The following is a 27,059-nucleotide window of genomic DNA, read 5'->3' as shown; positions in this document are numbered from 1 at the left end:
TTAAAATGTTAATTTTTTAAACTTTATTTATTGTGAGGGAGAGAAAGCATGCACAGCAGGGAAGGGGCAGAGAAAAGGGAGACAATCTCAAGCAGCTCCACACCATCCGTGCAGAGCCTGATGAACTGTGAGATCAAGACCTCAGCTGAAATCAAGAGTCAGATGCTTACCTGACTGAGCCACCAGGCACCCTACCAACGTTAATTTCTTTGTTTTGATATTGTCATATAGTCAGGTAAATGTTACTAGTAAGTGAGGTTGGATGAGAGGTATAGGAGAAAACTGTGCTATTTTTGCAACTTTAATTCGTTCAAAATAAAAAGATTAACAATTTGTTTACAGAAAAAAACCCCAGAGTATGAGGTTTATAAGTTATTTAGAAGGAAAATATATGATAATGGTGAAAAGGATGGGGAAAGGAATGCATAGAATTATTCCTCTGCATTAAGTAAGTGATATAATTAATATAATTCAGAGTAGACTGATAAGGTTGCATATTGTAATTTCTAGAATACCAGCAACAAAAAGAGTAAATGGAGAAGAAATAGAAGGAAAGAAGAAAGAAACAAGCTGGGACAAATAGGAAACAAATGGCAAAAATGATAGAGTTAAACCCAACTCTATCAATAATTACATAAGTATAGATGGATTAAACACTCCAGTTAAAAGGAAAACATTGTCAGACTGCATAAGAAAGGCAAGAACGACCCAATTGTATGCTAACCTAGCTACTAGAAAGTAAAAGCCACTTTAAATCTAAAGATCCTGATAAATTACTTTAAAAAGAATGGGAAAAATATGCATACACACAGACCTTGAGAAAGCTGGCATGGCTATCTTAATATCAATTACATAGATTTCCATTTACATGATAAGTATTTCTCCATCCCCTCACTTAAAATCTGCAGATGTCTTTAGGTCTAAAATGAGTCTCTTGTTAAGCAGCATATAGATGGGTCTTAGGATTTTATCCATTCTGACACCCTATGTATTTTGATTGAAATGTTCAGTCCACTTACATTCAGAGTAATTATTGTATATGTATTTATTTAGTGCCATTTTATTACTTGTTGCTTCTGGAGGTTTTCTCTGTTGCTTCTTTAGTCTTTGTCACCTTTGGCCTTTCCTTCCCACTCAGAGTCTCCTTTACTATTTCTTGCAAGGTTGGCTTAGTGGTCATGAACTGCTTTAGTTTTTATTTGTCTGGGCAATTCTCTGTCTCTCCTTCTGTTGTGAATGATAGCCTTGCTGGATAGAGTATTCTTGGCTACAAAGTTTTTCCTATTCAGCACATTGAATAAATTATACCACTCCCGTCTGGCCTGCCAAGTTTCTGTGGAGAGATGTACAGCTAGCTTTATGGGTTTTCCCTTGTAAAGTTAGGGACTTCTTTTGTCTCGCTGCTTTTAGCATTTTGTCTTTATCACTGTTTTGCAAATTTAACTACAGTGCCTTGCTGTTGGCCTGCTTTTGTTGATTTTGATAGGAGGTCCCTGTGCCTCTTGGATTTGGATGTGTGTTTCCTTCCCCAGATTAGGGAAGTTTTCAGCTATTATTTCCTCAAACACACCTCCCTTTTCTCTCTCTCTCTTTCTTCTGGGATTCCTGTGATACAAATGTTACTACATTTATTGGAGTCCTGGAGTTCCGTAAGTCTATTCTTGTGACCCATAATTCTTTCTAACTTTTGTTCAGCTTAATTTTTTCCATTATTCTATCTTCCATAAAACTTATTCATTCTTCTGTTTCTTCTATTCTTGTGGATTAGTATTATCCAGTCTGTTTCAAATCTCAGTTACTGGGTTTTTCATTTCTGACTGATTGGTTTTTTAATTCTTTTATTTCAGCAGCCACGGTCACTCTGATGTCTTCTATGCTTTTCTCAAGCCCAGCAGATATCCTTATGATCATTACTTTAAGTTCTCCATTAGGCATACTACTTATATCTGTTTTGATTAGATTTCTGGCCCTGCGACCTTTTCTTGTTCTTTCCTTTGGGATGATTCCCTATATCTTGGCATTTTATCTCTTTGTCTTCTTCTCTGTTAGAAAAGCCTGTTGTCTTTCCTGCTCCCAAGAGTAATAGCTTTATGAAGAGGTCATATAGTGCCCAGGGTCTGATGCTTCAGGGAGTGTCTCTGATGTGTGCTGCCTGCATACTGCTGCTGTGTTTTGGCTACTCTATTCTTCAGGCCAGTGGTCTACAGAGGCTCTCCTTGCTTACAGTGGGCAGTGTTTGGACCTTGGCCAGAGTGTGGTAAGTTTTAACTAGGTGTGCTCTGGTCTATTTATTGAATCAGACCTGATATTACTTCCATGAATACCGAAGCTTTGCAGAACTCTCTGGTTGATTGACCTGGTATGTGTGGGGGTATCTGCTGATCTTTGGGAGAAGGGATCCACTCTGCTGGTACTGGGCAGATGGGCAGGTGTTGATGTAAGCAGGTTAGGCAGCCAGTGTAGGTGCTGTGCTGTTTACTGCAGGTGGTTCTGCCCTTATGCTGAGTTGGGGCAGGGAGAGGAAAATGGTACCAGCCAGCTCCTTTGTCCCCTGAGACCCCTCCCCAGGTAAGCACTCCCAGAAGGATGAACAATTTCCCTTTGTTTGTCCCAGTAATTTTTCAGATCTGTTTTCAGGCTGTCTGCCTTGGGTTGCTTCTCTGCCTAGACAAGCACAGTGCACTTTGGGCTCTATCCTCGCCGAGGCTGCTGACTTTTAAAACATCAAACTTCAGGGAGAGCTGTGGCAGGGGCCTACACTGATCTTTTGAGGTAGGGTTTCACTGTGCTGGGATAGATGCAGGTTTGACCTAGAAGGGCAGTTGTGCCAGAGCACAGTAATACGGTATTAGGAGCAAAACAGGCTAAAAGCCAGTGTCTGATTTAGCTGTCCTTAGCAGGTGTCTCTGTGCCTACGCTGAGGGGCAGGGGAAAGAAATGGCGTCTGCCAGCTGTTTTGTCCCTGGAGAGGCATCTCTCTGAATGCTGCTTCTCACAGATGCACTCCTAGAGGAGTGAACAGCTTCTCCCCATGTGCCTCAGGTGATATGTAGATCGTGCCTTCCATCCTGGGGTTGTTTGCCTTCTTTTCAGGAGTGTGGCAGTGCTCTCAGGGGTCTCTCCCAGCCAAGCCTGCTGACCTTTAAAACTCCTGTCTTTGAGCCCTGCTATTGCAAAAATGCATGAAAATCAGCCCCTCTCATTTTTCCAGCCAGTGCCTCTAGTGTTCTCTTTGTGTATATCCCTGTGTGCTCCACCCTCTCTCGGCTTTCTCCAGGACCAGGGCTTCCTTCCCTCTGCAGCACCAGCGATTGCTTTCTCCCTCTAGTTGTGCAGTTTGTTCTGTTCGGAATGATTCAGTAGTTATCTAATTGTATTCGAGGGAGAAGACAAGCTTAGGGTCCACCTACTATGCTGTCATCTTAGCTTCCCCACCAACTATGTTCTCTTTAAGTGCAAAAGGAACATTTACTAAGAAATTTCATATGCTAGGCTCTGAAGCAAGTCAACATAAATTTCAAAGGATTCAAATCATACAGGGCATATTTTCTGAACATAGCAGAATTAAATTTAAAATTAACAAAAACATATCTGGAAAATCAGCAAATATTTAGAGATTACTTGTAGACAACTCAGGCCAAAAAGAAACTCACAGGTGAAATTTGAAATTTAAACCTAATTAAAGTGAAAACACATCAGAAGTTATAAGATTAAAGTAGTGGTTAGAAGAAATACTGTAGTCTTAAATGCTTATATTAGAACAGAACAATGTTTAAAAATACTGATCCAGGGGCGCCTGGGTGGCTTAGTCGGTTAAGCGTCCGACTTTCGCTTAGGTCATGATCTCACGGTTTGTGGGTTCGAGCCCCGCGTCGGGCTCTGTGCTGACTGCCAGCTCAGAGCCTGGAGCCTGTTTCAGTCTGTGTCTCCCTCTCTCTCTTACCCTCCCCTGCTCACGCTGTCTCTCTCTCTCTCTCCTAGAAATAAATAAAAAACATTAAAAAAAAAAAATACTGATCCAACCTTTCAGCTTAAGCTATAGAAAGAAGAACAAAGTAAAACTCAAAAGAAAGGAAACAATAAAGATGAGAATAGAAGTCAGGGAAACAGAAAATAGACAAACAGTAGAGGGGAAAAAGTTACACCAATGGCTGATTCTTCTAAGAGATCTAAGAATTGATAAACCCTTATCTAAACTGATTAAGAAAAAAAAGAATACAAATTAATAATATTGGGAATGAAAGAAGGGACACTTCTACAGAGCCTACAGATAATAAGAAGCTATTAAGGGATTATTATGAATGACATTATACCAATAAATTTGACAACTCAGTTGAGATTCTCAAATCCCTTGAAACATAAATTACAAAACAGATGCAAGAGAAACAAAATCTCTGACTAGTCCTATATCTTTAATATTTTTAAATTTGTAATTAAAAATCTTACTGCCAAGAAAAAACTCTAGAGCTAAATGACTTCAGTGGTGAAATCCATGACGCATTTAAGAAAGAAATAATCCTGTCTTATACAAATTCAGAAAATAGAGGATGAGATAATACTTCAGTTCATTTTAAGAAACCTGCAAAGCCTGATTATCAAAATCAGACATTAATATTGTTTGAAAAGAAAATAGAGACTTACTATTCCTCATGAACATAGATGTAAGATTCTCAACAAAAAATTAAGCTATCAAATCCAGCAATATTTTAAAGTATAGTATGACCAGATAGGATTTATCTCAAGAATGCGAAGTTGGTTTAATATTTAAGTATCAATCAGTGTAATTCATTGTAGAATCATCTCAGTAGATAAAGAAAATCATTTGGTTACATTCAGTACCCACTTATGATTTAAGGAAAAACCACACAATTCAGCGCATTAGAAATAGAACCAAACTTTCTCAACCTGAGGAAGTATTATGCATCACAGGAGAAAACAAGCTATTAGGTTAAGAACTATTTCTGTATCTGATAAAGATATTTATTGGATAAGATAAATAAGATACTGTCACAAAGTTAGATTTTCCATGTTATTCTCAATAAATGCTTTTAATGTTTTATATCAGGTAATTTTTTTCTTTCTACATTTTTCAGCTTTGTGTTGCCATCATTCCTAGTCAGCATTGCACAGAGATCCTAGCTGGTGCATTAAGGTCAGAAAAAGAAATAAAATTAATAAAGATTAAAAGGAAAGAATTAAAACTCTCTATATTCACAAATGATACAAATATACAGACATATTTAAAGGAATTTACAGAGAATTATTAGAATACATGAATGAAGTTAGCAGTTTCCCAGGGGAAATGATCAGTATTCAAAAATCATTGCACAGATGAAAGTTAAATTTTAAAGTGCATTTTTTAGTAATAAAAAGTATAATTCTTATGGATAAATTTAATGAAAGATGTAAAATATCTGTACATTGCAAACTGTAAAACTTGCTGAAAGAAAGGAATCCAAATAAATGAACCAAGTTTAAGGATTAGAAGACTTAAAATTAGGAAGTAAATTCTCTCCCAAATTGGCCAGTAGATTTAATGCAGTACAAATGAAAATACCAGCAGATGTTTTTATATAAAAGTTGACAAACTTATGTGGAAATGCAAAGTACCTGATAAAGCCAAACTGTCTTGAAAAAGAACAGTGTTGGAGAACTTGCACTGCCTGACTTGAAGACTTAACTATGTACCTATAGTAAAATTCAGGCAATATGATATTCCTGTCTATCTTGAAAATGAAATTTAGACATCATGGTTCCTTGCATTAGCCAACATTTTAAAGTTACTTCAGTAGCAAGTATTTTTAAAACTTAAATCTGTACTGGATATTATAGAAGGAGACAAGCCAAATTAGGCACAGGATCTTTTATGTATTTGATATCTATATCAGATAAGATAAGTATGTTTTTACAGAATGAAATTTATCTCCGTAAATGTCATTCACAATAAATAAGCATATCTTTAATGTGTTATACTTGGTAGTTTTTTCCCTTCTGTATTTTTGTTTTCATATTTTCCCTAATGACTACATACTAAATTTTACAATAGAGCTAGTATACTCCCTTTTAAGTTGAAGCTTTTAGAACATAAGATTCCTGTTACAACCAGGTACTATAGGAGTTCGAGACAACTGAATTTTGTTGAATGGATAGAATTTGAGTGTGGGAGGGGCGCCTGAGTGGCTTAGTCGGTTAAGCGTCTGACTTTTCGCTTAGGTCATGATCTCGCGGTTCGTGGGTTCGAGCCCCGTGTCGGGCTCTGTGCTGACTGCCAGCTCAGAGCCTGGAGCCTGTTTCAGAGTCTGTCACTACCTCTCTCTCTCTGACCCTCCCAGGCTCACGCTGTCTCTCTCTCTCTCTCCTAGAAATAAATAAAACATTAAAAAAAAAATTAAAAAAAAAAAAAGAATTTGAGTGTGGGAAAGTGAGAGAACATTTTACATGGAGAAAACCTCATTTATTCTTCATGAATGCCAAGAGGTAAAACAAAATAGGAAAGGGACATAGGGAACAAAGGGTAGAGGACTGCAATTACAAATAAGGGTGCCCAGCAGAGATCTGTACTGAGAAGCATACAATTTATTATAAATTAGAGGACATGAGAGTATTTAGGAAAAAAGTACTTCAGATAGAGGAAGCAGATGAAATATGTGAGACTAGCACATGTGAGCTGTATTAGAAGAAAAACAAGGAGACTGATGTGGCTGGAGCAGACTTATTCAAATAAGTTAGTAAAGGAAAATTTGGGGTGGGGGGGACAAATTTTAGAGTCTTGTAGGCAATTTTAAGAATGTTAACTTCTACTTGAAATGATAGGGAAAGACACTGCTGAGATTTTTGAGCAAAGCAATGACATGTCCAGATTTAGGTTTTAATGATATTATTCTGTGGTTAGTTTCAAGGATAAACTGAAGGGACATGAGAGTGGAAGTAAAGAGACCAGTTAAGAGCTCATTGCAATAATTAACGCATGAATAATGGTGGTTTAAATCAAGTTGGTAGCACTGGAGGTGATAAGAAGTAGTCAGAGTGGTATAAGTCTTTTTTTTTTTTTTTTTAATATTTATTTCTAGGAGAGAGAGAGAGGGAGACAGCGTGAGCAGGGGAGGGTCAGAGAGAGAGGGAGTCACAGACTGAAACAGGCTCCAGGCTCTGAGCTGGCAGTCAGCACAGAGCCCAACGCGGGGCTCAAACCCACAAACCGCGAGATCATGACCCGAGCGAAAGTCGGACGCTTAACCGACTAAGCCACCCAGGTGCCCCAGAGTGGTATAAGTCTTAAAAGCAACAAGGTTGCTGCCAGATCAGATATGGAAGGGCAGTGTGAAACAAAAAGAATTTAGAAGGACCCAGAGTATTTGGCTGAACAACTAGAAGGATTGAAATGCCATTACCTAAGATGGTAGAAACCGTAGGAGGAATAGATTTGGAGGAAATTAATAGTTTAGTTTTAGACAGGTTTGATTTAACATGCATGTTTGATATCCCACATGTAGTTAGGATGTGATTGGAATTTAAGGTTAGAGTTCAAGAGAAGATGTCCAGTCTGGAGATAATAACTTGAGGTTTGACAGTATATGGATGTATTTAAAGCCAGAAGATTGGATGAGATCACTATGGAGTCAAGATAGGAAAGAGAAGTGGGGTGCCTGGGTGGCTCAGTTGGTTAAGCATCCGACTTCGGCCCAGGTCATGATCCCGTGCTTTGTGGGTTCGAGTCCCACATTAGGCTCTGTGCTGACGACTTAGAGCCTGGAGCCTGCTTCAGATTCTGGGTCTCCCTCTCTGCCCTTCTCATGCTTGGACTCTGTCTCTCTGTCTCCCAAAAATAAGTAAATATTAAAAAAATGTTTAAAAAAAAGATAGGAAAGAGACCTAAGGACTAAGGCCTGAGTCACTCCCATATTAAGAGATGGGGGTAGGGTGCCTCGGTGGCTCAGTTGGTTAAGCATCCGACTTTGGCTCAGTTAATGATCTCCAGTTCATGAGTTCAAGCCCTGCGTTGGGCTTTGTGCTGACAGCTCGGAGGTTGGATCCTGCTTTAGATTCTGTGTCTCCCTCTCTCTGCCCTTTTTCTGCTTACACTCTGTCTCTCTCTCTCTCTGTAAAATAAAGTAAATGTTAAAAAAAAGAGAGAGAGAAATGGGGGAGATGAGAAGGAAACAAACAGCAAGAAAGAGCAAGAGACTAAAAAGAATTAGCCAGTGAGGTAAGAGGAGAACCAAGATAATATATTGTCAAGGAATCCACATAAATTATTTCAAAGAGGAAGAAGTGATCTATGTCAAATCCTGTTGATAGTTCATGTAAGATGAGGATTGAGAATCGACCATTAGATTCCTTGGTGACTTGATAACAATTTTGGAGGAGTGTTGAAGTGAAAGCCTAATTGGAGTGGGTGTAAGAGTGTATGGAAATTGAGAAATTGGAGACAGCAGTTGCCTACTGTACAGGCAGTTCATTTTGAAGAGTTACACTACAGAGATGTAGAGAAAGATGTGCTAAGGGCAAAGTTGGTGTCAAAAGTTTTTATTTTATTTTATTTTTTTAATTTTAATGTTTGTTTATTTTTGAGAGAGAGACAGAGCATGAGTAGGGGAGGGACAGAGACAGAGGGAGACATAGAATCCGAAGCAAACTCCAGGCTGAGCTATTAGCACAGGGCCTGACACGGGGCTCAAACCCACAAACTGCAGGATCATGACCTGAGTCGAAGTCAGATGCTTAATCAACTGAGCCACCCAGGCGCCCCAAAATAGTTTTTATTTTTTAAGGGAGAATAATATTATATTTTTATACTAGCAAGAAAGACCTGGTAGAGAGGGAGAAACAACAATGCAAGAAAAAAATGAGAAGAATTGCTGGAGTGATGTGCTTGAGAAGACAGAAGGGGATGGGTTTCAGAGCACAAATGGAGGGTTTGGCGTTTTTTAAGATCAGCTCTGTGTTGGGGATCACCAAGACCACACCTAGGCTTGGTGATTGTCCAGAAGTATTCATAGGACTCAGCACGTAGTTGTTTTCATGGTTATGATTTGTTACAATGAAAAGATACAAAGCAAAATGAATAAAGAAAAGGTGCATGGGTTGAAGTCCAAAGGAAGCCAGGTGCAAGTCTCCAAATGTCCTTTCAGGGGCGTTACACTAGATCCATTTAATTCCTGCAGCAAGGAATTGTGATGCATGAAGTGTTGTCTGTGAGAGAAGCTCATGAGAAATTTAGTGCTTATAGAGTTTACTGAGGGCTGGTCATGTAGACACCCTGTGCCTAGCGTGTACTAAAATCCCAACCAGAAGGACAGCAGGTATATAGTATAAACCATATTATTTGCAAGACAGTGAGCCATTTTTACCATTTAGGAAATTATGGAGAAATCCCAGAATCTAAGGTCCCAGACTGTATCCCAAAGCCAACTTATATGCAGTCCATTATAAGGATAATAGTCCCTGGCTTATTATGTTAATTTTTTTGTGTAAAAGGTCCAATTTATTCATAGTTATGAGAGAAGGCATAGATGAAAGATCAATGTGGAGGGTGATAAGCAAAAGTTTGGTAGTGAAACTAGGAATACTATATGGAGACAGAAAAGATTTTTTAAAAAGCAGTGCTTATTTTAAAACTAAAATATGTAATTGTCAGTGAATAAATAAATGTTTTGGAATGCTGGTTTCTTTTTAAACCCAGATACACAATAGAGAATTAACTTTTGATAAGATCTGTCAATATGATGAGGTACGATATTCCTATGGCAACCATAATTGTCCTGAATTTTGTGATGTTTTCAGTTTCAAATAAATGTTCTGATTTCTGTGCTATAAAATCTAATAGTCTGGTATAAACCAAATAATAATTATACCTTTTACATCCAGTATAACAAATGGTAAGACATGATACACTAGACCAAAGGTTCTGATTTTGGTTCAGAAAACCAAAGCATAGCTATTAAAAATATTTGGCAGAATACAAAATAATAATATATATAAATTAGAAATAAATGAAAATATATTTCTCTCTCTTATGCAAGTTTATATAAGTAGTTTAATTTTCTTTTTTCTGTAAAATTGCTCATATGTAGAGGAAAGGATTTTGAATTTTTGTTAATGATATTAAGCCTTCATTATGCCTTGGTGATTTTTCTTAATAGGGTCAAGAATTTGCTCCAAAAAGTGTGGCAATAATTGGTCATTCTATGGGGGGCCTTGTTGCAAGAGCACTGCTTACATTGAAAAATTTTAAACATGATCTGATAAATCTTCTTATTACACAAGCTACACCTCATGTTGCTCCTGTGATGCCATTAGATCGTTTCATAACAGGTAAGTACTACTAGATAAACACTAAGTGACCTCCTTATTATTGTTTAAAATTAAACAAAATTAAACAAATATTTACATCTACTGTAAAGTCTTTAGAGTGTGCTGTAGATTTATCCATGTGTGAAGCAGCGCAGTTTCAAATTAACACCTCCATTTTCTGAGCATCTTTCTTTGTGACTTTCAGCTTAGGCTAATAATTGAAACTTTTGTTAGTTTTCTCTGTCAGTAGCATCTTACAGTGGAGAGCAGGTATCTTATAATCCCTAGACACTTGGGCTTCAGTTTAGTTACTCTTGGGGATGACTCTGTCTCTTAAAGTATGTTTATTAAACTTCCTGTGTTTTGTCAACTCTTCTAGTATTCTATTCAGAATAAGCTTATATTTTAAGTAGAACAGTAGAAATGCCTTGTTTTAAAATAAATAAGTCACCATGTAAATTTTAAATAGATTTTTAAACAAATTTAGAATTTGAGATAGAATTGCTAATACTTATTACTATATTTTGCTATACTTTGGGTGTTGTATTAAGGACTTTACATGATGTGTTATTATTTCACTTGAGGCTTAGAGCAGTCCTTTCAGATAGGTAAGGACTATAAAGGAAATAAAGACACATTATTACCCACATGTTTAAAGAAGAGTCTAGTGTTGGGGTGCCTGGGTGGCTCAGTTGCTTGAGCATCTGACTCTTGATTTCAGTGAAGGTCATGATCTCACAGTCATCAGGTTAAGCCCCGTGTCCAGCTCTGTGCTGGGTATGGAGCCTGCTTGGGATTCTCCCTCTCCCTTTCTCTACCTCTCCCCCACTCCTGCTCTCTTTCTCAAAATAAATAAATAAACATTCAAAAAAAAAGTATTATCTTCACTGTTTATTGAAATATTATATGACAGAAGAAAGTCTTTGAAAAAGAATTCTTTTGCCTGATCAGTAAATTTACACCATTTCTTACCCTCTCAAAATTTTCATTGTCTTAATTGTGATGAAAATGAGAAATACACCTTAGCGACTCCAAACCAAAGTACCCATTTTAACATAACATTGCCAAGAATAATTTATTTGCTGGAATATCTGGTACAGCAGTACCTACAGTGAAGTTTAATTTTTTCATTTCATTTATTACATTTAAAACTTTGCTTATAGAAATCTTTCACTATAAATTTTTAGTTTTAGTGAAGTTGCTTAAATTTGCTTTAATAATTCTAATAATTACAAATGACCTATAGATTTAGAAAAAAATTGAAAGGCATAGTCATAATACTTGTCACCACAATTGAGAAAATTTTTTAAATTACATTTTATGTGGATGAGCCATGTATGGTAAATTAAAATTACCAGAATACATCTTAAAAAAGCAAGAGCTTTCAAAAGAGTCTAATTTTACTGTTTTTGAAGGCTAGTGAGGGTTTGTCTCTAAAAGGTTCAGGCTGAAAGCAATTCTTTTTTTTTAATTTTTTTTTTTTTGTTTTAATTTCTAAGAGAGAGAGAGTGTGTGAGCAGGGGAGGGTCAGAGAGAGAGGGAGATACAGAATCTGAAGCAGGCTCCAGGCTCTGAGCTAGCTGTCAGCACAGAGCCCGACTCAGGGCTCAAACCCACGAACTGTGAGATCATGACCTGAGCCGAAGTCGGACACTTAACCCACTGAGCCACCCAGGCACTCCAGGCTGAAAGCAATTCTTAAGGTCATGGTGCCTTTTCAGTAATTAGCAATCCTCTTTCTTATTTATTCTGTATTTACTTCATATTTCAGTATGCCAAAATTAGAATGAAAAAAACAATAGTTCAAGGTGTGGCAGATCTTAGGTTTTTGAGAGACCTGTATGACCTCCTGAAGTGCATTCCCTGTTTATACTTGATGGAAAACTGCCCTTCCATAGGGGAATGGAAGCTGTACACTGGGCTGTGCACTTTAGGGGTCCCTGGCACTGCCATTCCCCACAAGGTGAGAAGTATATAGGCCAAGCAGCCTCCCTACTTGCAGCTGTGCTTTTACTTCTGGACCACGATCCAGGTAACCCTACCTGCAGACTTTTCTTCCATGGCCTGTGTGGGCCTCTCACCTGGATCTGTTCTGAGGGCAGATAGGTAAACTTGAGTTGTGGCTAAGGGATGGCTCTGCATGAGGTACAGGTAGAACTTGGGTATTTTTACCTTGTTATACAGGATGAAATTGGGATGGGAAGAGGAGACAATAGTACAGTAATAGGTCAGAGATCTGCTCTTCCTGTGCTGTCATAATCTAGGTCTCTGAGGTATCCTGGAACTTGTAATTTGAACTTGGTCTTCCAGGTTATTTTGAAGATATATATTTGTCAAGGTAGACAGAGATAGTTGATTTAACAGTTTGTTAGCTGGAATTTTTACTTTTAAATATTTAGACATATATTTAGACATACAGCATGTATACCTCATTACTCTTGTCCCAGGCCCTGCAGATGTTAGGAATGGGTCTGCTTAGTCATATTCTAAGTAAATACTGCTGAGATCTTTAATGGGAGGAGTTTGCTGTTCCAAAATATTTGAAGCCCTCAATAGGATCAAATGCCAGGATAAAAATACATTAAGGTTTGATAATCAGAAAAGGAAATGAGAACTCCCCTGCCTTGGCCTCAAATCTTTGACACTATTTTTTTCATCTTCCATAGAAAAAGTAGAAAAATTGCAGATTCTTCCCATTGAGCTACTTGTTACTTAAACTAAATGAGTGTAACTTTTTTTTTAACTTTATTTATTTATTTTGAGAGAGAAAGAAAGAAAGAAAGAGGACACACAAGTAGGGGAGGGGCAGACAGGGAGAGAGAATCCCAAGCAGGTTCCATGTTGTCAGCACAGAGCCCACTGTGGGCCTCAGTCTCACAGACTGCCAAAAGCAAGAGTCAGACACTCAACCAACTGAGCCACCCAGGTACTCCATGAGTAGAACCTTCTTAACCCTTAGATTTTTCCATAGCAGCATCGAGTCCCAAGACTAAAATGATTGTCGTTGCCCTGATTGTATTTTTAGCACTTAAATAGTACTTTGTATGGTGGTAACTGGCCATAGTAGAGAGCTGCTAATCTTTCATACTGCCATGATTAGGAAGATCTACAATAGTTTAGTATTGTGAACTTTATCTTTGGTAGAATTTTATTTATTTTTTTTTTTAATTTTTTTTTTAATGTTTTACTTATTTCTAGGAGAGAGAGAGAGACAGCGTGAGCAGGGGAGGGTCAGAGAGAGAGGGAGTCACAGACTGAAACAGGCTCCAGGCTCTGAGCTGGCAGTCAGCACAGAGCCCGACGCGGGGCTTGAACCCATGAACCGCGAGATCATGACCTAAGCGAAAGTCGGACGCTTAACCGGCTAAGCCACCCAGGCGCCCCTATCTTTGGTAGAATTTTAGAGGTTTCTCCTTATTACACTGTGTGCCTCATAATCTCGCAGCACCTTTGTGGGATTTAGAGACTTGTTTGTGTTTGGACTTGTCACAACTAATAAAGGTTGGATATCTTTTTTCTTTATTGAGACGTTTAGCAACTCTTAGTATTTGTAGTCTGATATAATGGGAAAACAGACTGTGTATAAAGATACCAACTTTACCAAAAACAAGAAATGTGAATAACATTGTTTATAGACAGTTCAGTACAGCTTAAACAGAAATTCAGTTTAGTATTAGTATCATAGATACTTTATTGTTTCAGGAATGACAACTAATTTTTAATGTGTGTCTTTATTTCCTACCAGATTTTTATATGACTGTAAACAACTATTGGATTCTAAATGCTAGACACATAAATTTCACCACACTTTCCGTAGCTGGAGGATTTCGGGATTACCAAGTTCGTTCAGGACTGACTTTTCTACCAAAATTAAGCCATCATGCCAGTGCCTTATCTGTTGTGGTAATCTTTTTTTTAAGATTCTACTGAAATAGTAACAGGATGGATACAGTGGGGTGTGAAAGGAAAAATATGTACTTGCTTGAAAATGACTACTGAGTTGGTGTAGTGCTATGTGTGTGTGTGTGTGTGCACATTGGTGTGTGAGACAGACAGAATATAAAAGAATGAATATGTTGGGAAGGCAGAGCCATAGGTGCATATGTCCATAGAAAGTGAAAAGGACCTTAGAAAGTTTATGAAAATGACTTATTTATGAAAGTGACTTGTAAGAATAATTGTTTCTTGTCAAAATAAATATCTACCCATTGCTGAGAGTTTTAATTATAAGAATTTGCAGACTGAAGTCCAAGGGCCCCTTCTTAAATCTGAGTGGTGTGCTATATGCAATGGAAGTGGAATATCAAGCATATCACATACTCTTGAGTGTTAAACTTGAATCAAGGTTTACCAGTTTTTTTTATTATTTTTTTTTATGTTTCTTTTTGAGAGAGAGAGACAGAGTGCGAGTGGGGAAGGGGGAAGACGGGGGTGGGGTGGGGTGGAGACACAGAATCTGAAACCAGAGCCAGGCTCTGAGCTGTCAGCACAGAGCCTAACGCAGGGCCCAAACCCACAAACTGTGAAATTATGACNCCTGGTTCAGATTCTGTGTCTCTTCTTCTCTCTGCCCCTCCCATGCTCATGCTCTGTCTCTGTCTGTCAATAATAAATAAATGTTAAAAAAAAATTTAATAAAAAAATTTTTAAAAAGCAGCTTTGATAATAAGACAGAACCCTGACTGATTAAATTGCTAGTTATTCTTCTCTGCTAGGACATCAAGTATTTGCTCTTTAACTAGTATACAGTAAAGTGAGTTCAAGTTTCCTTTTAGGGTTTATATTATTTCTTATATTTGTTACCTTGACATCTTCAGTTATCATCTTAACTTTTTAACTCTACACAGTATGTAGATATAATACGTAGTGTGTATACATGTGTACATCTACATAATGTATACATCATCTCCAAATATAACTTAATTTCTTTTTTTTTTAATAATTTTTTAAGCTTATTTATTTTGAGAGAGAGTACACACGGGAGAGGGGCAGAAAGAGGGAGAGAGAGCATCCCAAGCAGGCTCAGTGCTGTTAGTATAGAGCCCAGAGTGGGGCTCAAACCCATGAACCTTGAATTCATGATCTGAGCCAAAATCAAGAGTTAGACAACCTAATCAACTGAGCCACCCGGGTGCCCCATATAACTTAATTTCTAAAAAAGTCCATAGAGCTCCTTTTGCTTTTTAGGAGATCGTGCTTTGTTTCATGGTTGTTATTTTCTCAAATAGTCCCTTACTCAGTTCATCTATTGCTCCACCTTAGATTACTGTTCACTTATTGAACAAGTATTATTGAATACTTGCCACACATAGAACAACAGTTATTAACCCATTCTGCAATTACCCAGCATTTTCTTATTACTGGAGGAGTGGTGATATAACCATATAATAGCTTTGAAACTAAATTGGAGAATCTCTCAGATCTCATTATTAGTATGAATCTTGTTTGATGTTGAACGTTTTGGGCAGATAGTTGCTTGAAGTCCTCAAACATAATATATCAACCCTTTAGTAAACACAGATATTTTAGTCGTATAAAATTTGATGTATTGTTTCCTAGACTTGGTTGGAACATGATGCTATATTGATGTCCTTTCTTGCAGCTTATCTTTTAAAGAACTTTGGTTTCTTTGTGTGTGTGTATGTGTGTGCGCGCGCGCGTGCGTGCGTGTGTCTGTCCATGTCCCTCTTTTCTAATGCAATTCATAATTTGTTGTTTGAGGAGCTTGTGATTCTGTATCTCTGATAAAAATATTTTACCTCTTAATGGAATTTTCCCAAAGCTGGTTATTGTCTTAATTTTATTTAGTGTTTTAGTCTTCTAAATAGTTTATAGTCTTTTATATATCTACATGTATGTTTACTTTAAAAAATAATTATTAAGAAGTAACCATTTTTTAATGATTATCTCAAAAATAGTTAATTGACATTTACATCTACTGGAAATAGGAAAATTAAGTTAGAGACTTTGATTGCATTAGTAAGGTAGACTGAAATACTGTGATATACACTCATCCAATATTGACACTTAAACACTATACAAATTTACGTTTTCTCCTATAACTACCCTAAATATGTATTTAAGTTGGTGGGAGGTTTTTGAAGGAGTTCAGTTAAGGGACCCAGGCTGACAGTAAGCAACCTTTTCTTAAATGCAAAGAGAGATACTCTGAAAAATAATAATCAGATTTACTTAATGTTTCCCTGTTGTACATGAGATGCTATTCACAGGGAAGGAAGTCATTACCTGGTATGGAAAGGAGTCCCTAGTTCTTGAAGAGGGTACAGTGCCATTGCCAGGAAGCTTTCTTCAAATGGTTATATATTTTTAGGAACCTTTTGCTATTCTGTCTCTTGCTAGTAGTGTATATTCCTAATCTAGGGATTTTTTTTTTCCAAATAAATAACCCTGGGCCCTACTTGTAAGAGTCTGATTTAATAGTTTTAGAATTGTGATCAGTCATGTTTATTTTGAAAAATCTCCCCAAGTATGGGTATTTCTTAAGCACACCTGATTAAGAAGTAACATCTTAGAATTTATCAAGGGATAGTCTAATCAGAACTGAAATTACTAAAATAATTGTGATTTATTAAGGAATCATAAACTAAGCCTCTATTAAGAGTAATAGAATTAGACCTTAAGCTTCAATAAGGAGTCTGTGGATACTTTAATAATTTTTAAAGGGTAATTTAAGCTTGACTAAGGAGTAATGACAGAATGATTTTATGCAGGGACTACCTTAATATTTTTGGATCACCTTTTATAAGAATGCATCACTTTAATATGTCTGTGCATCATAAAATAGTGAAACTAATGTTACATGTTTCTAAATATTAGCTTATGAGAATTTCAGACCTTTTAGAGAATAAGAAATGTGCTTTTCTTAAGTTGGATTTTTTCTTTCCTGCCCTTTTAGAGTTCAGCAGTGCCTAAGACCTGGGTCTCAACAGACCACCTGTCCATTGTGTGGTAAGTTAATATAACTTATTTTGGTGATTTGTGGTGCTCCTTTTTTCTCATCAGTGCATTAATTAGAACTTTATCCAAAAATAAAGTATGGGAGAAAGACTGACTTAAGTACTGAGAACTCTAACCTTGGTTTTTGTCTCAGTTTGACAACCTGTAAAATCATTTCTTGAAGAACCAATAGCATCAATCTCAAATGAAGCTAGACTCAAATATCAAAATTTTAGAGTTTATCATAGTTTACCAAAATCAAAGGTATTTGCTATAGAACCTGTGAGCTCTTGGCCAATCACCAAACTCAGGAACTTGATGAATATAGCATTGACTATTCTAGAACAGTACATGGAAAACGAAGTAGGAATTAGATTTATCCTTTATGTAAATAGATTAAATAAGAGTAAGAAATACATAGACCCTAGTTATCTTATCCCTCTATGTTTAAGCTTAAAGATTCTTTTTTCACTTTCCTCTGGCTGTGCAGTCAATGGTGTCTACAAGAAGCACAATAGTTCAGACATACAAAGATGGGGCAGATGGTTGCCTGTAGCTGAAGTAGACAAGAAAACTTAGGGAAAACAGAAGGACTCTGTTAGTTCCACTGTCAAACATCCAGGAAGATTTAATTTGCTTTATTTTTATGTTTCAACTTTAAGAAATATACTTAATAATAATGATTTGTTAAATACTTTTAGAGTTTAGAGCAGTAAAAGAAACCCAGATATTCCATTAAATAATAGAATTATGCATGTTTGTATCAAAAGTATATTAAAGAAAGTTTCATTTGTAACTTCATTTTTTAGGTGTAAACAATTGCAACTGACTACAATTCGAGCATTCTTTGATCTTATTGATGCTGATACTAAACAAGTATGTATTTTTAAAATTAAATATTCAGTAAAGTAAAAGCTTTTGTTACAGCAGGGATAGATTTATTTTTTTCAAAAAAATTTTTTAACGTTTATTTATTATTGAGAGACAGAGACAGAACATGAGCATGGGAGGGGCTGAGAGAGGGGGAGACACAATCTGAAGCAGGCTCCAGGCCCTGAGCTGTCAGCACAGAGCCTGACATGAGGCTCGAACCTAACAAACCATGAGATCATGAGCTGAGCCAAAGTCGGACGCTAACTGACTGAGCCACCCAAGCACCCTCAGCAGGGATGGATTTAATACATTTTTTTTACTTTCATAAAAGTAGAAGCCATATATCAACAGCAGTTAGTTTCAAAATAGAAATCTCTTTATTTTTATCTGATAATACTTTGATCACTATTAATAATTAATTGAATGCAATGAAAGTAAAAAAGTGAAAGAATACTTTAAATGTTCCCCCAGTTTTTCCTTTTTACTTGTTTAAAATTTGATATACATCCTTTTAACTTTAAGGAAAATACTTACTACAAGCCTTTTTTTTTCTTAGTAACACATTGTAGACTTCATGATCTGTCTCATTAGACGTTTTTGTTTAATTCTTTTTAAAAAACCATCTTTACCTTTCTGATAGGAAAAGGTATTCCTATCATTGAATTTATTGAATAACCCACTCTGGCCAAAACTTAAATTATGTACTTCTAGAAGTTGAACCTTTTCTGTAATGAGATTACACTTATAAACTCTCTAGGCTAGTGATTTTCCAAGTTGTTCAATTAGCAGGACACCTGGAAGTCATAGTGCCCTTTATAGTTTCTTGTCTGCCAGCATTTATATAGTAGTGGGCACCAAGGATTCCAGCAAAATTCAGGGAATGAACTTATCTATTTTTCTGTGATAATGTACTGGGAATGTACTGCTATTTTTCATCTTAAAGCAGCCATTTTTTAAACCTCAGGTCATCTTGGAGTCCTTCACTGTTTTATAGAAACATGTTTTGAGAACTGTGCTTGTGGCTTCTTTTGAAGAAAAAGTTCCTTGTACATTAGGTAGTTTTCTTCATTATGACAAAGTATTCAGCTCAGATATTTTTGGATTCTTTCCCTTGAAGGCTCCAATTCTTTGAGAGACTAGTATGGGTGGCCTCTTAATAGATCTCTAGGTAATGCTTTCCTTATTGTATCTAGAACTTTGCTCTTTTGCTTTCTCTGTTGGAAGTGGGGTAGTGTTTGTGTTTTTTCCTTAACCCTTCAGAAAGCTGCAGAACTACTAGTAGATTAAGTATTTACCTCTCTCCTGAAGAATGCAATAAAAGAGACCCCCCGCACCAAAAAAAAGGGAGACCCAGATTGTTGTGTTTTACTACATTTTAAGCCACAAGATACTGTATTTAAGTTAGATATTTATTAAAATAAATCAACTTTATAGCATTAACACTGAATTGGCCATAGAATGCAAACATTTTTCAGTTTTTCAACCTTGTTTTAATTGTGAGTCTTAACTATGGTCATTGGTTTTTAGTTTGAGAGAGTGCAACTAGATACAATAATAGAATCCCTTAAAATTGCAAGACCAGGTTGTATTTGGAATGACATTTGGTAGGCTTAGGGAGAAAACTCATTTCAGCCCATGAAGAACATTAATATCAGAGACAGGTTTAATACTTAAAAATTGTACATAAAGCTATTTTTTAATTGAAGTATAGTTGAAACACTACATAAAACTAATTCTAATCTTGTTTTCCATTAAATCCTGAGATGAGAAAATTTTAATACTAGTGTGTAATAAGTTATAATTCTGGATAGATAAGTATTTTACAGACACATTTTAAGAGACATGAGAAATTTTTTATAACTAATATTACTAAGAATCAGAATATGAAACTGAGTTCTATTTCACAAACTCACTATATATAAGTAGACTCGACCAAATATTAGGCAATAAAAAGTTACGATATGATCGCTACCTTTCTTTAATCCCAAACATGTAGTATGAAGGAATCAGAATTAGACAATAATTTCTGATGTTATCATAAAAGACCTAGCTCAGGGGCACTTGGGTGGCTCAGTCACTTGGGAGTTTGAGCCCTGCATTGGGCTCTGGAGTGACAGTTCAGAGCCTGGAGCCTGCTTCGGATTCTGTGTCCCCTCTCTCTCTGCCCTTCTCTGACTCATGCTCTGCCTCTCTTTCAAAAATAAACAAACGTTAAAAAAATGTCAAAAAAAATAAATAAAAGTCATAGCTGAAAACTTATGAATGGATAGATTCCCTAGAATGAGTAAGGAGGGAAAGTCCTGACTTACCTAAAATTTTTGGCAGAAAGACCTATTTATTACTTTTAATTGCTGTAAACAGATGTGACTGCTTTAAAAAAAGTCAGAATTGGGNAAAAAATAAAAAAAGTCAGAATTAGTTTTATATGAGATTGAGTTTATTGAACTATTGAGTTTGCATCAATGAAGATAAATTTCAGTATCCTCTACTGTAGTTATACAATATCTGAAGAACTGTATTCTATTTTGTATGTTGTATTATAAGGAGGACATTAACAAACTTGAGTTTATCTGGGGAAGACAGGGTGGTAAAGGGTTTGAAATAATTCTATGAAAAACAGTTGATTTTTTTTTGAAATTGTTTAATCTGTAAAGAAATGTTTTATTGCTCTTTAATTTCTTGAAGGGCTGGCCGCTAACTTAATATGTCAAAGTAACAAGGAATCAGATATGGCAGAGCATTCTCCTCATAAGAATTGTTAAAATTGGAATGTACTAACTTCCAAAAGAGCAAGTTAGAAATAAATATTCAAGCAAAAGGTGATTTCCTAAGGGATTGAAAAGATTTGCTAGACGTGGGTCCTCACTGTCATTTCTTTTTTATCCTCTCGCTATGTCATTGAGAAAATCACTTAACCTGTCAGAGTCTCCGTGCTTAAACTAGAGAATTGAATAGCGGTAGATTCTAAATGGATTTTATACCCAGTATTTTTTTTTTCTTTAAGGTAGAAACTGGTATAAAGTTGTAGATATTTATTGTGCTACAATATTTTAAAACAGGCAATAAAAAGTCCTGTTGTATGCTCTCATTTTCATTTAATGAAAGAAAGGACAGTTAGACACAATAAAAGTAAGAGTAGAGGCAAGGCAAGCAGTTTCCAAGGAAGTGCAGTTGGCAGTTCATATTTTCTTTAATGACCAGTGAATTCTTTGTTGTGGGATTGGCACTGGCCTGAATTTGGAAACTAATGTGTTGGAATCACTAGTCTGGAGAATCTCTTAAGTTCTCATCTGACTCTATATACCTTTGTAGGTTTTAACTGTTACTTGAGACGCACTATTGCATAATGGTTGATATCATGGGCTCTGGATCCAGACTACTTGGGTCGGAATCCTGACCCAGACTCTGAATAGGAGTGTGACCTTAGGCAAGTTCCTTAGTTTCTGTGTGCTTTTGTTTCTTTGAAAAATGCAGATATAGTAGTTATTATCTCCTAGAGCTCTTGTGATGCTTAAATACTTAGAATAGTGCCTGACACAGAGTATGTAACTGTTGGCTCTTGCCATTATTATTTGAAGCAAAGTTTTATTGAACTATCACAGTAGATACAAAAAGATGCAGCATGTATCATTATTCTTTCTAGATAACTCAAAATCCCAAGAAGAAATTGTCAGTTTTGAATCACCACTTTATAAGACACCCAGCAAAACACTTTGAAGAAAATCCAGCAATAATTTCTGACTTAACAGGTTGGTGGCAATAACATGTTTTTATTTTAAATCAAGTTTTTATTATTATTTTTAGGTAAATTATTAGCAAAGTCTTTGAAACTTTGATATTTCAGGTACTCTAATCCTATTATATCTTATTAATTTTTCTGTGATAGTTTCTTATGAGGTTCTTGATTAAGGAAGAGAAAAAGTAGGAAAACAATTTATATGATGTTGCTGATAAAAATTTTGTCCTGAAAATAATATGACAAGTAGAAAAATTTTAAAGATAGAGTTAAATGTCTCTATTCTGACAGTTACATAAAATACTTTAATTAATCTTAAGTTTTCAATATCAGTCATTTTTCAGTCTTCCTTTAGTATAACAGCATATCTTTTGCTGTTAATAAACTACCTGTCATACTCACTTTGAAAATCAAATAATTTATTTCCTTTTTATTGATACTTTATTAGAGTTAAAGACACCAGATAAATTTAAGATGCTTTACTTGATGTGAATGCTAGTTGCTGATGAGTATATGGATAACATCTTACTAGATTTTTTATTTTAAAATAGCCATTGTTCAGGAAATCACTTCTTTTTCAAATCCTGCTGAAATTGAGAAGTGTTTCAAAAAATGTATATTTTATGAGCATTCAGTAAAAAAATTGTTTAATATTTCAAAAACAAGGCAAACAAATTAATTTCCTTTACCTTAGTGACATCTATGTGGGTTCCAGTAAAAGTGTCCAAATGGACCTATGTGGCTTACAATGTAAGTATACCATTAATGGATTTTTTTTTACTTTTTAAAAAAATTTTAGTATTTGTCTTTAAAAGTTTAAGACTCTTTTAAAAAGATAACTATTATTTTCCCACATTAAAACAATTTAATGAAAATTCCTTAGTAATATCTAGTTAGTGTTCATTTATCCACTTTTATCATAATTGTCAAATTTTTTTGTTTCTCAGTTTGTTTAAATGAGAATACAAATATCCACATATTGTCATTTGTTGATATGTCTCTTATTCCTCTTTTAATCTCTCATACTTCTACCCCTTTTCCTTGCAGCTTATTTGTTGAAAAAACAAGTCATTTCTCCTAAGGAGTTTCACACAGTCTTATTTTGCTGATTGCATGAACTGAGAGTTGATATGGCCAAAGGGAGAGAGGCCTTTTAAAAATACATATATTTATCCTACAGTGAAACTGTAGACCACCCTCACCCTTGGCATTGTCACTGTTCTGTATAAGGCTGCTTGTTTTTTTCTATTGCCAAAGTCTAATAAACAGGGGAGACTGTCATGCTTATGCATGAAATAGAATTTAGTCAAATAAAAGTTTTTGGTCATTTGGTAAAAAAAAAAAAAAATTATATATTCCTTTGTCTACTCTTTTCTTGTGACTTCGTTTGTGGATCAGATTTAGTTGCTTGATCAGATTCAGCTTCTGTTTTGGCTAGATTCTTTTTTTGTGATGTTAGCAGCTATTGACAAAGAATGCCTAGAGTCATTAATTCATTTAGGAGGATGCAAAAATGCTGACACTCTAATTTGATTAATTTTTCTTNGATCATGACCCAAGCGAAAGTCGGACGCTTAACCGACTAAGCCACTCAGGCACCCCTAATTTTTCTTTTTATCAAGAGGAGCACCATATTGGGAAGTTTCTCATCTAAGTTTATCAGAAGGGGAACATATCACAAAAGGAAAAAACTATAATTGCTTAGATCTTTGGCTCTTAGATTTCCTGGTTTTCAGAAAAGCAAGTTGGCTCCAAACCTCCTCCATCAGTGATCATAAATGGTTTTGGGGATTTTTCTTCTAGTTTTATTATGAACTCATACTTTAAACATGTTTGTATTTCCATCTAAACTATTAAAATTGTTCTGTCTTTGACCAGTGGAAGGCATTTCAAGTTAGGCTTCTGAATCTTTTTGATAAAGCTACTCTTTAGTTGTCTTTGGTAGTTTCTTCCCTATCTAGTATGAGAAGATACTTGAATTCATTTTGCACATTTCCTGCCCCAAACCTTGAATCCGTATTTTCTCTAAGGGACTCTTATTATTATTTGGTGTCTAGAAACCATAGTTTGGGCACCAAAGATGTTTATGACTTGGAGGTTAGCATTTCTAGGCCTTTTCAGTGGACAGAGTTAAGAAATGTATTTTATCTTCGTCATAAGGCCAAAATTCCAACCCAAACAAAAAAATATTCATTTATACTGATATTTCCAGGACAAATTCAGGACTACAGGGTACTTGAAACCCCTGTCTTACATCTGTCTTACATTTTCCACTGCTAGAATATTGGTTCTTAACAACACCAAGAATGATAAAACTAGAATAATTACTGATTGCTTTATCTGGATGTTTGAATGATGAATTTATCTATTCTCTTGATAGTTTTATTATGTTTTGCTTTTTTTTTTTTTTTAGGAATCTGATAAGATATATTTTACATTTCCTCTTGAAAATCATAGAAAAATCTACACTCATGTATATTGTCAGAGCACCATGCTGGTAAGACAATTGGTACATTTTATATACATTTAAAGTTGAGGTTTTTAAAAGATTTGATTAATATCTAATAGATCTCTGTAGCTATGAGCTATTAATTAAATCTGATAAGTTGAAAAATATTTGTCTGGAACAGAGTTTTGATTAAAAAATACTAATCCATGTTTCTTTGATAATTTACTATGAAATTATACTCTTGGCTCTAGTTTAGGTCTTTCACCCTGTTTTTCTGCCTTTCACTATATTTAGGATGAAGGAATTCAGTTCAAATCTCCTTTAATTCTAAAATTTTATTAGTACTTTAAAGAACAGATCTATTTAAACAAAGCTGTTCTGTATGAAGTAAATACTGTTTTTCCATTGGCTACCATACTAAAATTGCAGGGTTTTTTATACCAAACATTTTCTAAAATACTTTTTGTTACAGTGTTATCTAGACTTGAGTTAACAATGTGATTATTTCTTTTTAATGAGTACCTAATATGTTAGGCCTTGTAAAAAAAAATGTGTTAGATGCTATAGCATGCCTTTGTTATATTAGGAATATTTAAGTAAAAATTTAATAATTTATCAGCATTTCTTACTTTCAGGAACTTGTTTCCCAATTTGAGTTCTTTTCCCTCTTTTTTTGAAAAAAAATTTTTTTTGCATTTCCCAGGATCACTTTATCTATGCATCTTTCATAATTTATTTCCTTTTGTCCCTTTTGTTGGATTATTTGTATTCTTTAGAACTAGAATCTCATATGTCACTGCGTTGGTAAATCCTGTCATTGTATTATCTTCAGAAAGAATGTAAAATCTTCGGAAAAGATTATAGGCAAGCATTGTGGGATAGGTGCTAATGAAAATTAATTTTAGTGGGATGACCAGAGTTTTGCATTTCTCACAGAAACTAGCATCTCTTAGCCTAAAGTCTGTTTGGGCAGTTTATCTTCGGAGAATCTGGCCCTTAGACTGCTGTCTTAAAATATCCAAACTCACTTAATATTAAATTCCAAATCACAATGTTAGTATTATATTGAGAAAAATCCTTGATAAAGTTCAAATTATCCATTTGGCTTATTGGAGGATCCCTTTTCTGTAATTTAAGGTCTATGGGTATTGATTAGCATAAAGTCATGTAGGGAATTTGTTAAATCTTTCAATTATATTATAGAAGTTTTCAATCATAGAAAAGTAGAATATGATAATGAAATCTCACATAATCATCACATAACTTTAACAACATTGCCATTCTTATTTATCCTTTCCTCATTTTTTTGACTGAAGCATTTTTAAAGCAAATTCTAGGCATTTTATCATTTCATCCTTAAATACTTAAATGTGTTTTTCTAAGAGATAAGAATTATGCATGTTACTCTAATACCATTATTTCATCCAATGAAATTAATTACTTATGTCTTAATATCATGTGATATCCAGTCCATGTTCAATTTTCCTCTTGTTCAATTAATTCTAAGTTGGTTTTTTTGAATCAGAATCTAAAAAGTACACATACTGCATGGTTCATGGATCCTCAGTCTCTTTTATAACAGCCACTCCCCTCACCTCTGCCATTTATTCGTTTAAGAAAATAGGTTATATGTTCTACAGAATTCCCATATTCTGGGTTTAGCTGACTATATTCTTTTTTTTTTTTTTTAAGTTTATTTATTTTGAGAGAGCCAAGTGCGGGTGGGACAGAGAGGGAGAGAGTGAGACTCCTGCCTCCCCCCAATACAAGGGCTCAATCTCAGGAACCAAGAGATCATGACCTGAGCTGAAATCAAGAGTCTGATGCTCAGCTGACTGAGCCACCCAGGCTCCTCTAGCTCACTGTATTCTTGTGGGATCATTTTTTTAAATGTTTGTTTATTTTAGAGAGAGAGAGAGAGAACGTGAGCATGGTAGAGAGAGGAAGACAGAGGATCCAAAGCAGGCTCTGTGTGACAGCACAGAGCCTGATGTGGGGCTTGAACTCACAAACTGTGAGATCATGACCTGAGCCAAAGTCTGATGCTTAATCAGCTGAGCCACCCAGGTGCCCCTCTTGTGGTATCATTTTACATATATTTCTATCCCTTATGTTTTCTGTAAATTAAGAATCTTGATTAATTTTTAATTATCATTTTTTTTGTGGCAAATATGTTTTATAAGTAGAACTCTGTACTTATCAGAAAATCTATATTTGATTGTCCCACTTTAGTGACCTAAAGTCTTATCAGTGGAGTTGGATGGTATCAGCATGATATATTTTATAAAGTTCTTAATCAGTTTTTCACCTAACAGTTTTAGCAGCCATTGAGAACATTGGTTTTTTTTAACTATAGATAGATTTCTTTTTAGATCTATAAATTTTATAATTAAGTAGCATTTTTTTCTGTATATACCTTGGAAATTAGTTGGCATTTCATGAGTGACTTTTTCTAAGAGTTTGATATGATTTTTATAATTAATTGAGTGAGGGCTGCTTACTAGATGACCTGAAGTTGTTCTTTTGACACCTTATAAATTATAAATCGTGGTGTTTTAGGGTGGGCTTGAATAATACTTTTTCAATTTGTTAATAAGTCAGAATTCACTATACACTAAGGTCTAAATAGTGCTGAATATTGGCAACTTTCATATCAAGGGTTATCTTAGGGTAGGCTCCCTTAAAACCCATTACAAAAATGGGTTGGATCCTTAGAGGTCTTTAGAGTTTTCTTTTCTAAGCTATACAGAT

The 27,059-nt window shown here is 35.4% G+C and overlaps 1 protein-coding gene across 1 annotated transcript in view; it reads left to right on the top strand.

Moving 5' to 3' along the window:
- The window catches only part of PGAP1 (post-GPI attachment to proteins inositol deacylase 1), a 73,900-nt gene that overhangs the window by 14,918 nt on the left and 31,923 nt on the right, over window positions 1–27,059 (top strand). The window contains exons 4-10 of the mRNA XM_077745775.1: window positions 10,143–10,314; window positions 14,039–14,196; window positions 17,210–17,262; window positions 18,060–18,126; window positions 21,767–21,872; window positions 22,554–22,609; window positions 24,273–24,356. Coding sequence (XP_077601901.1) covers window positions 10,143–10,314; window positions 14,039–14,196; window positions 17,210–17,262; window positions 18,060–18,126; window positions 21,767–21,872; window positions 22,554–22,609; window positions 24,273–24,356 — 696 coding nt within the window. The remainder of the gene's footprint in view (window positions 1–10,142; window positions 10,315–14,038; window positions 14,197–17,209; window positions 17,263–18,059; window positions 18,127–21,766; window positions 21,873–22,553; window positions 22,610–24,272; window positions 24,357–27,059) is intronic.

Source organism: Crocuta crocuta, unplaced genomic scaffold (genome assembly GCF_008692635.1).
Source record: "Crocuta crocuta isolate KB4526 unplaced genomic scaffold, BGI_CrCroc_1.0 scaffold564, whole genome shotgun sequence".
Taxonomy (NCBI): Eukaryota; Metazoa; Chordata; class Mammalia; order Carnivora; family Hyaenidae; genus Crocuta; species Crocuta crocuta.
This window is presented reverse-complemented; position numbering and strand designations above follow the sequence as displayed.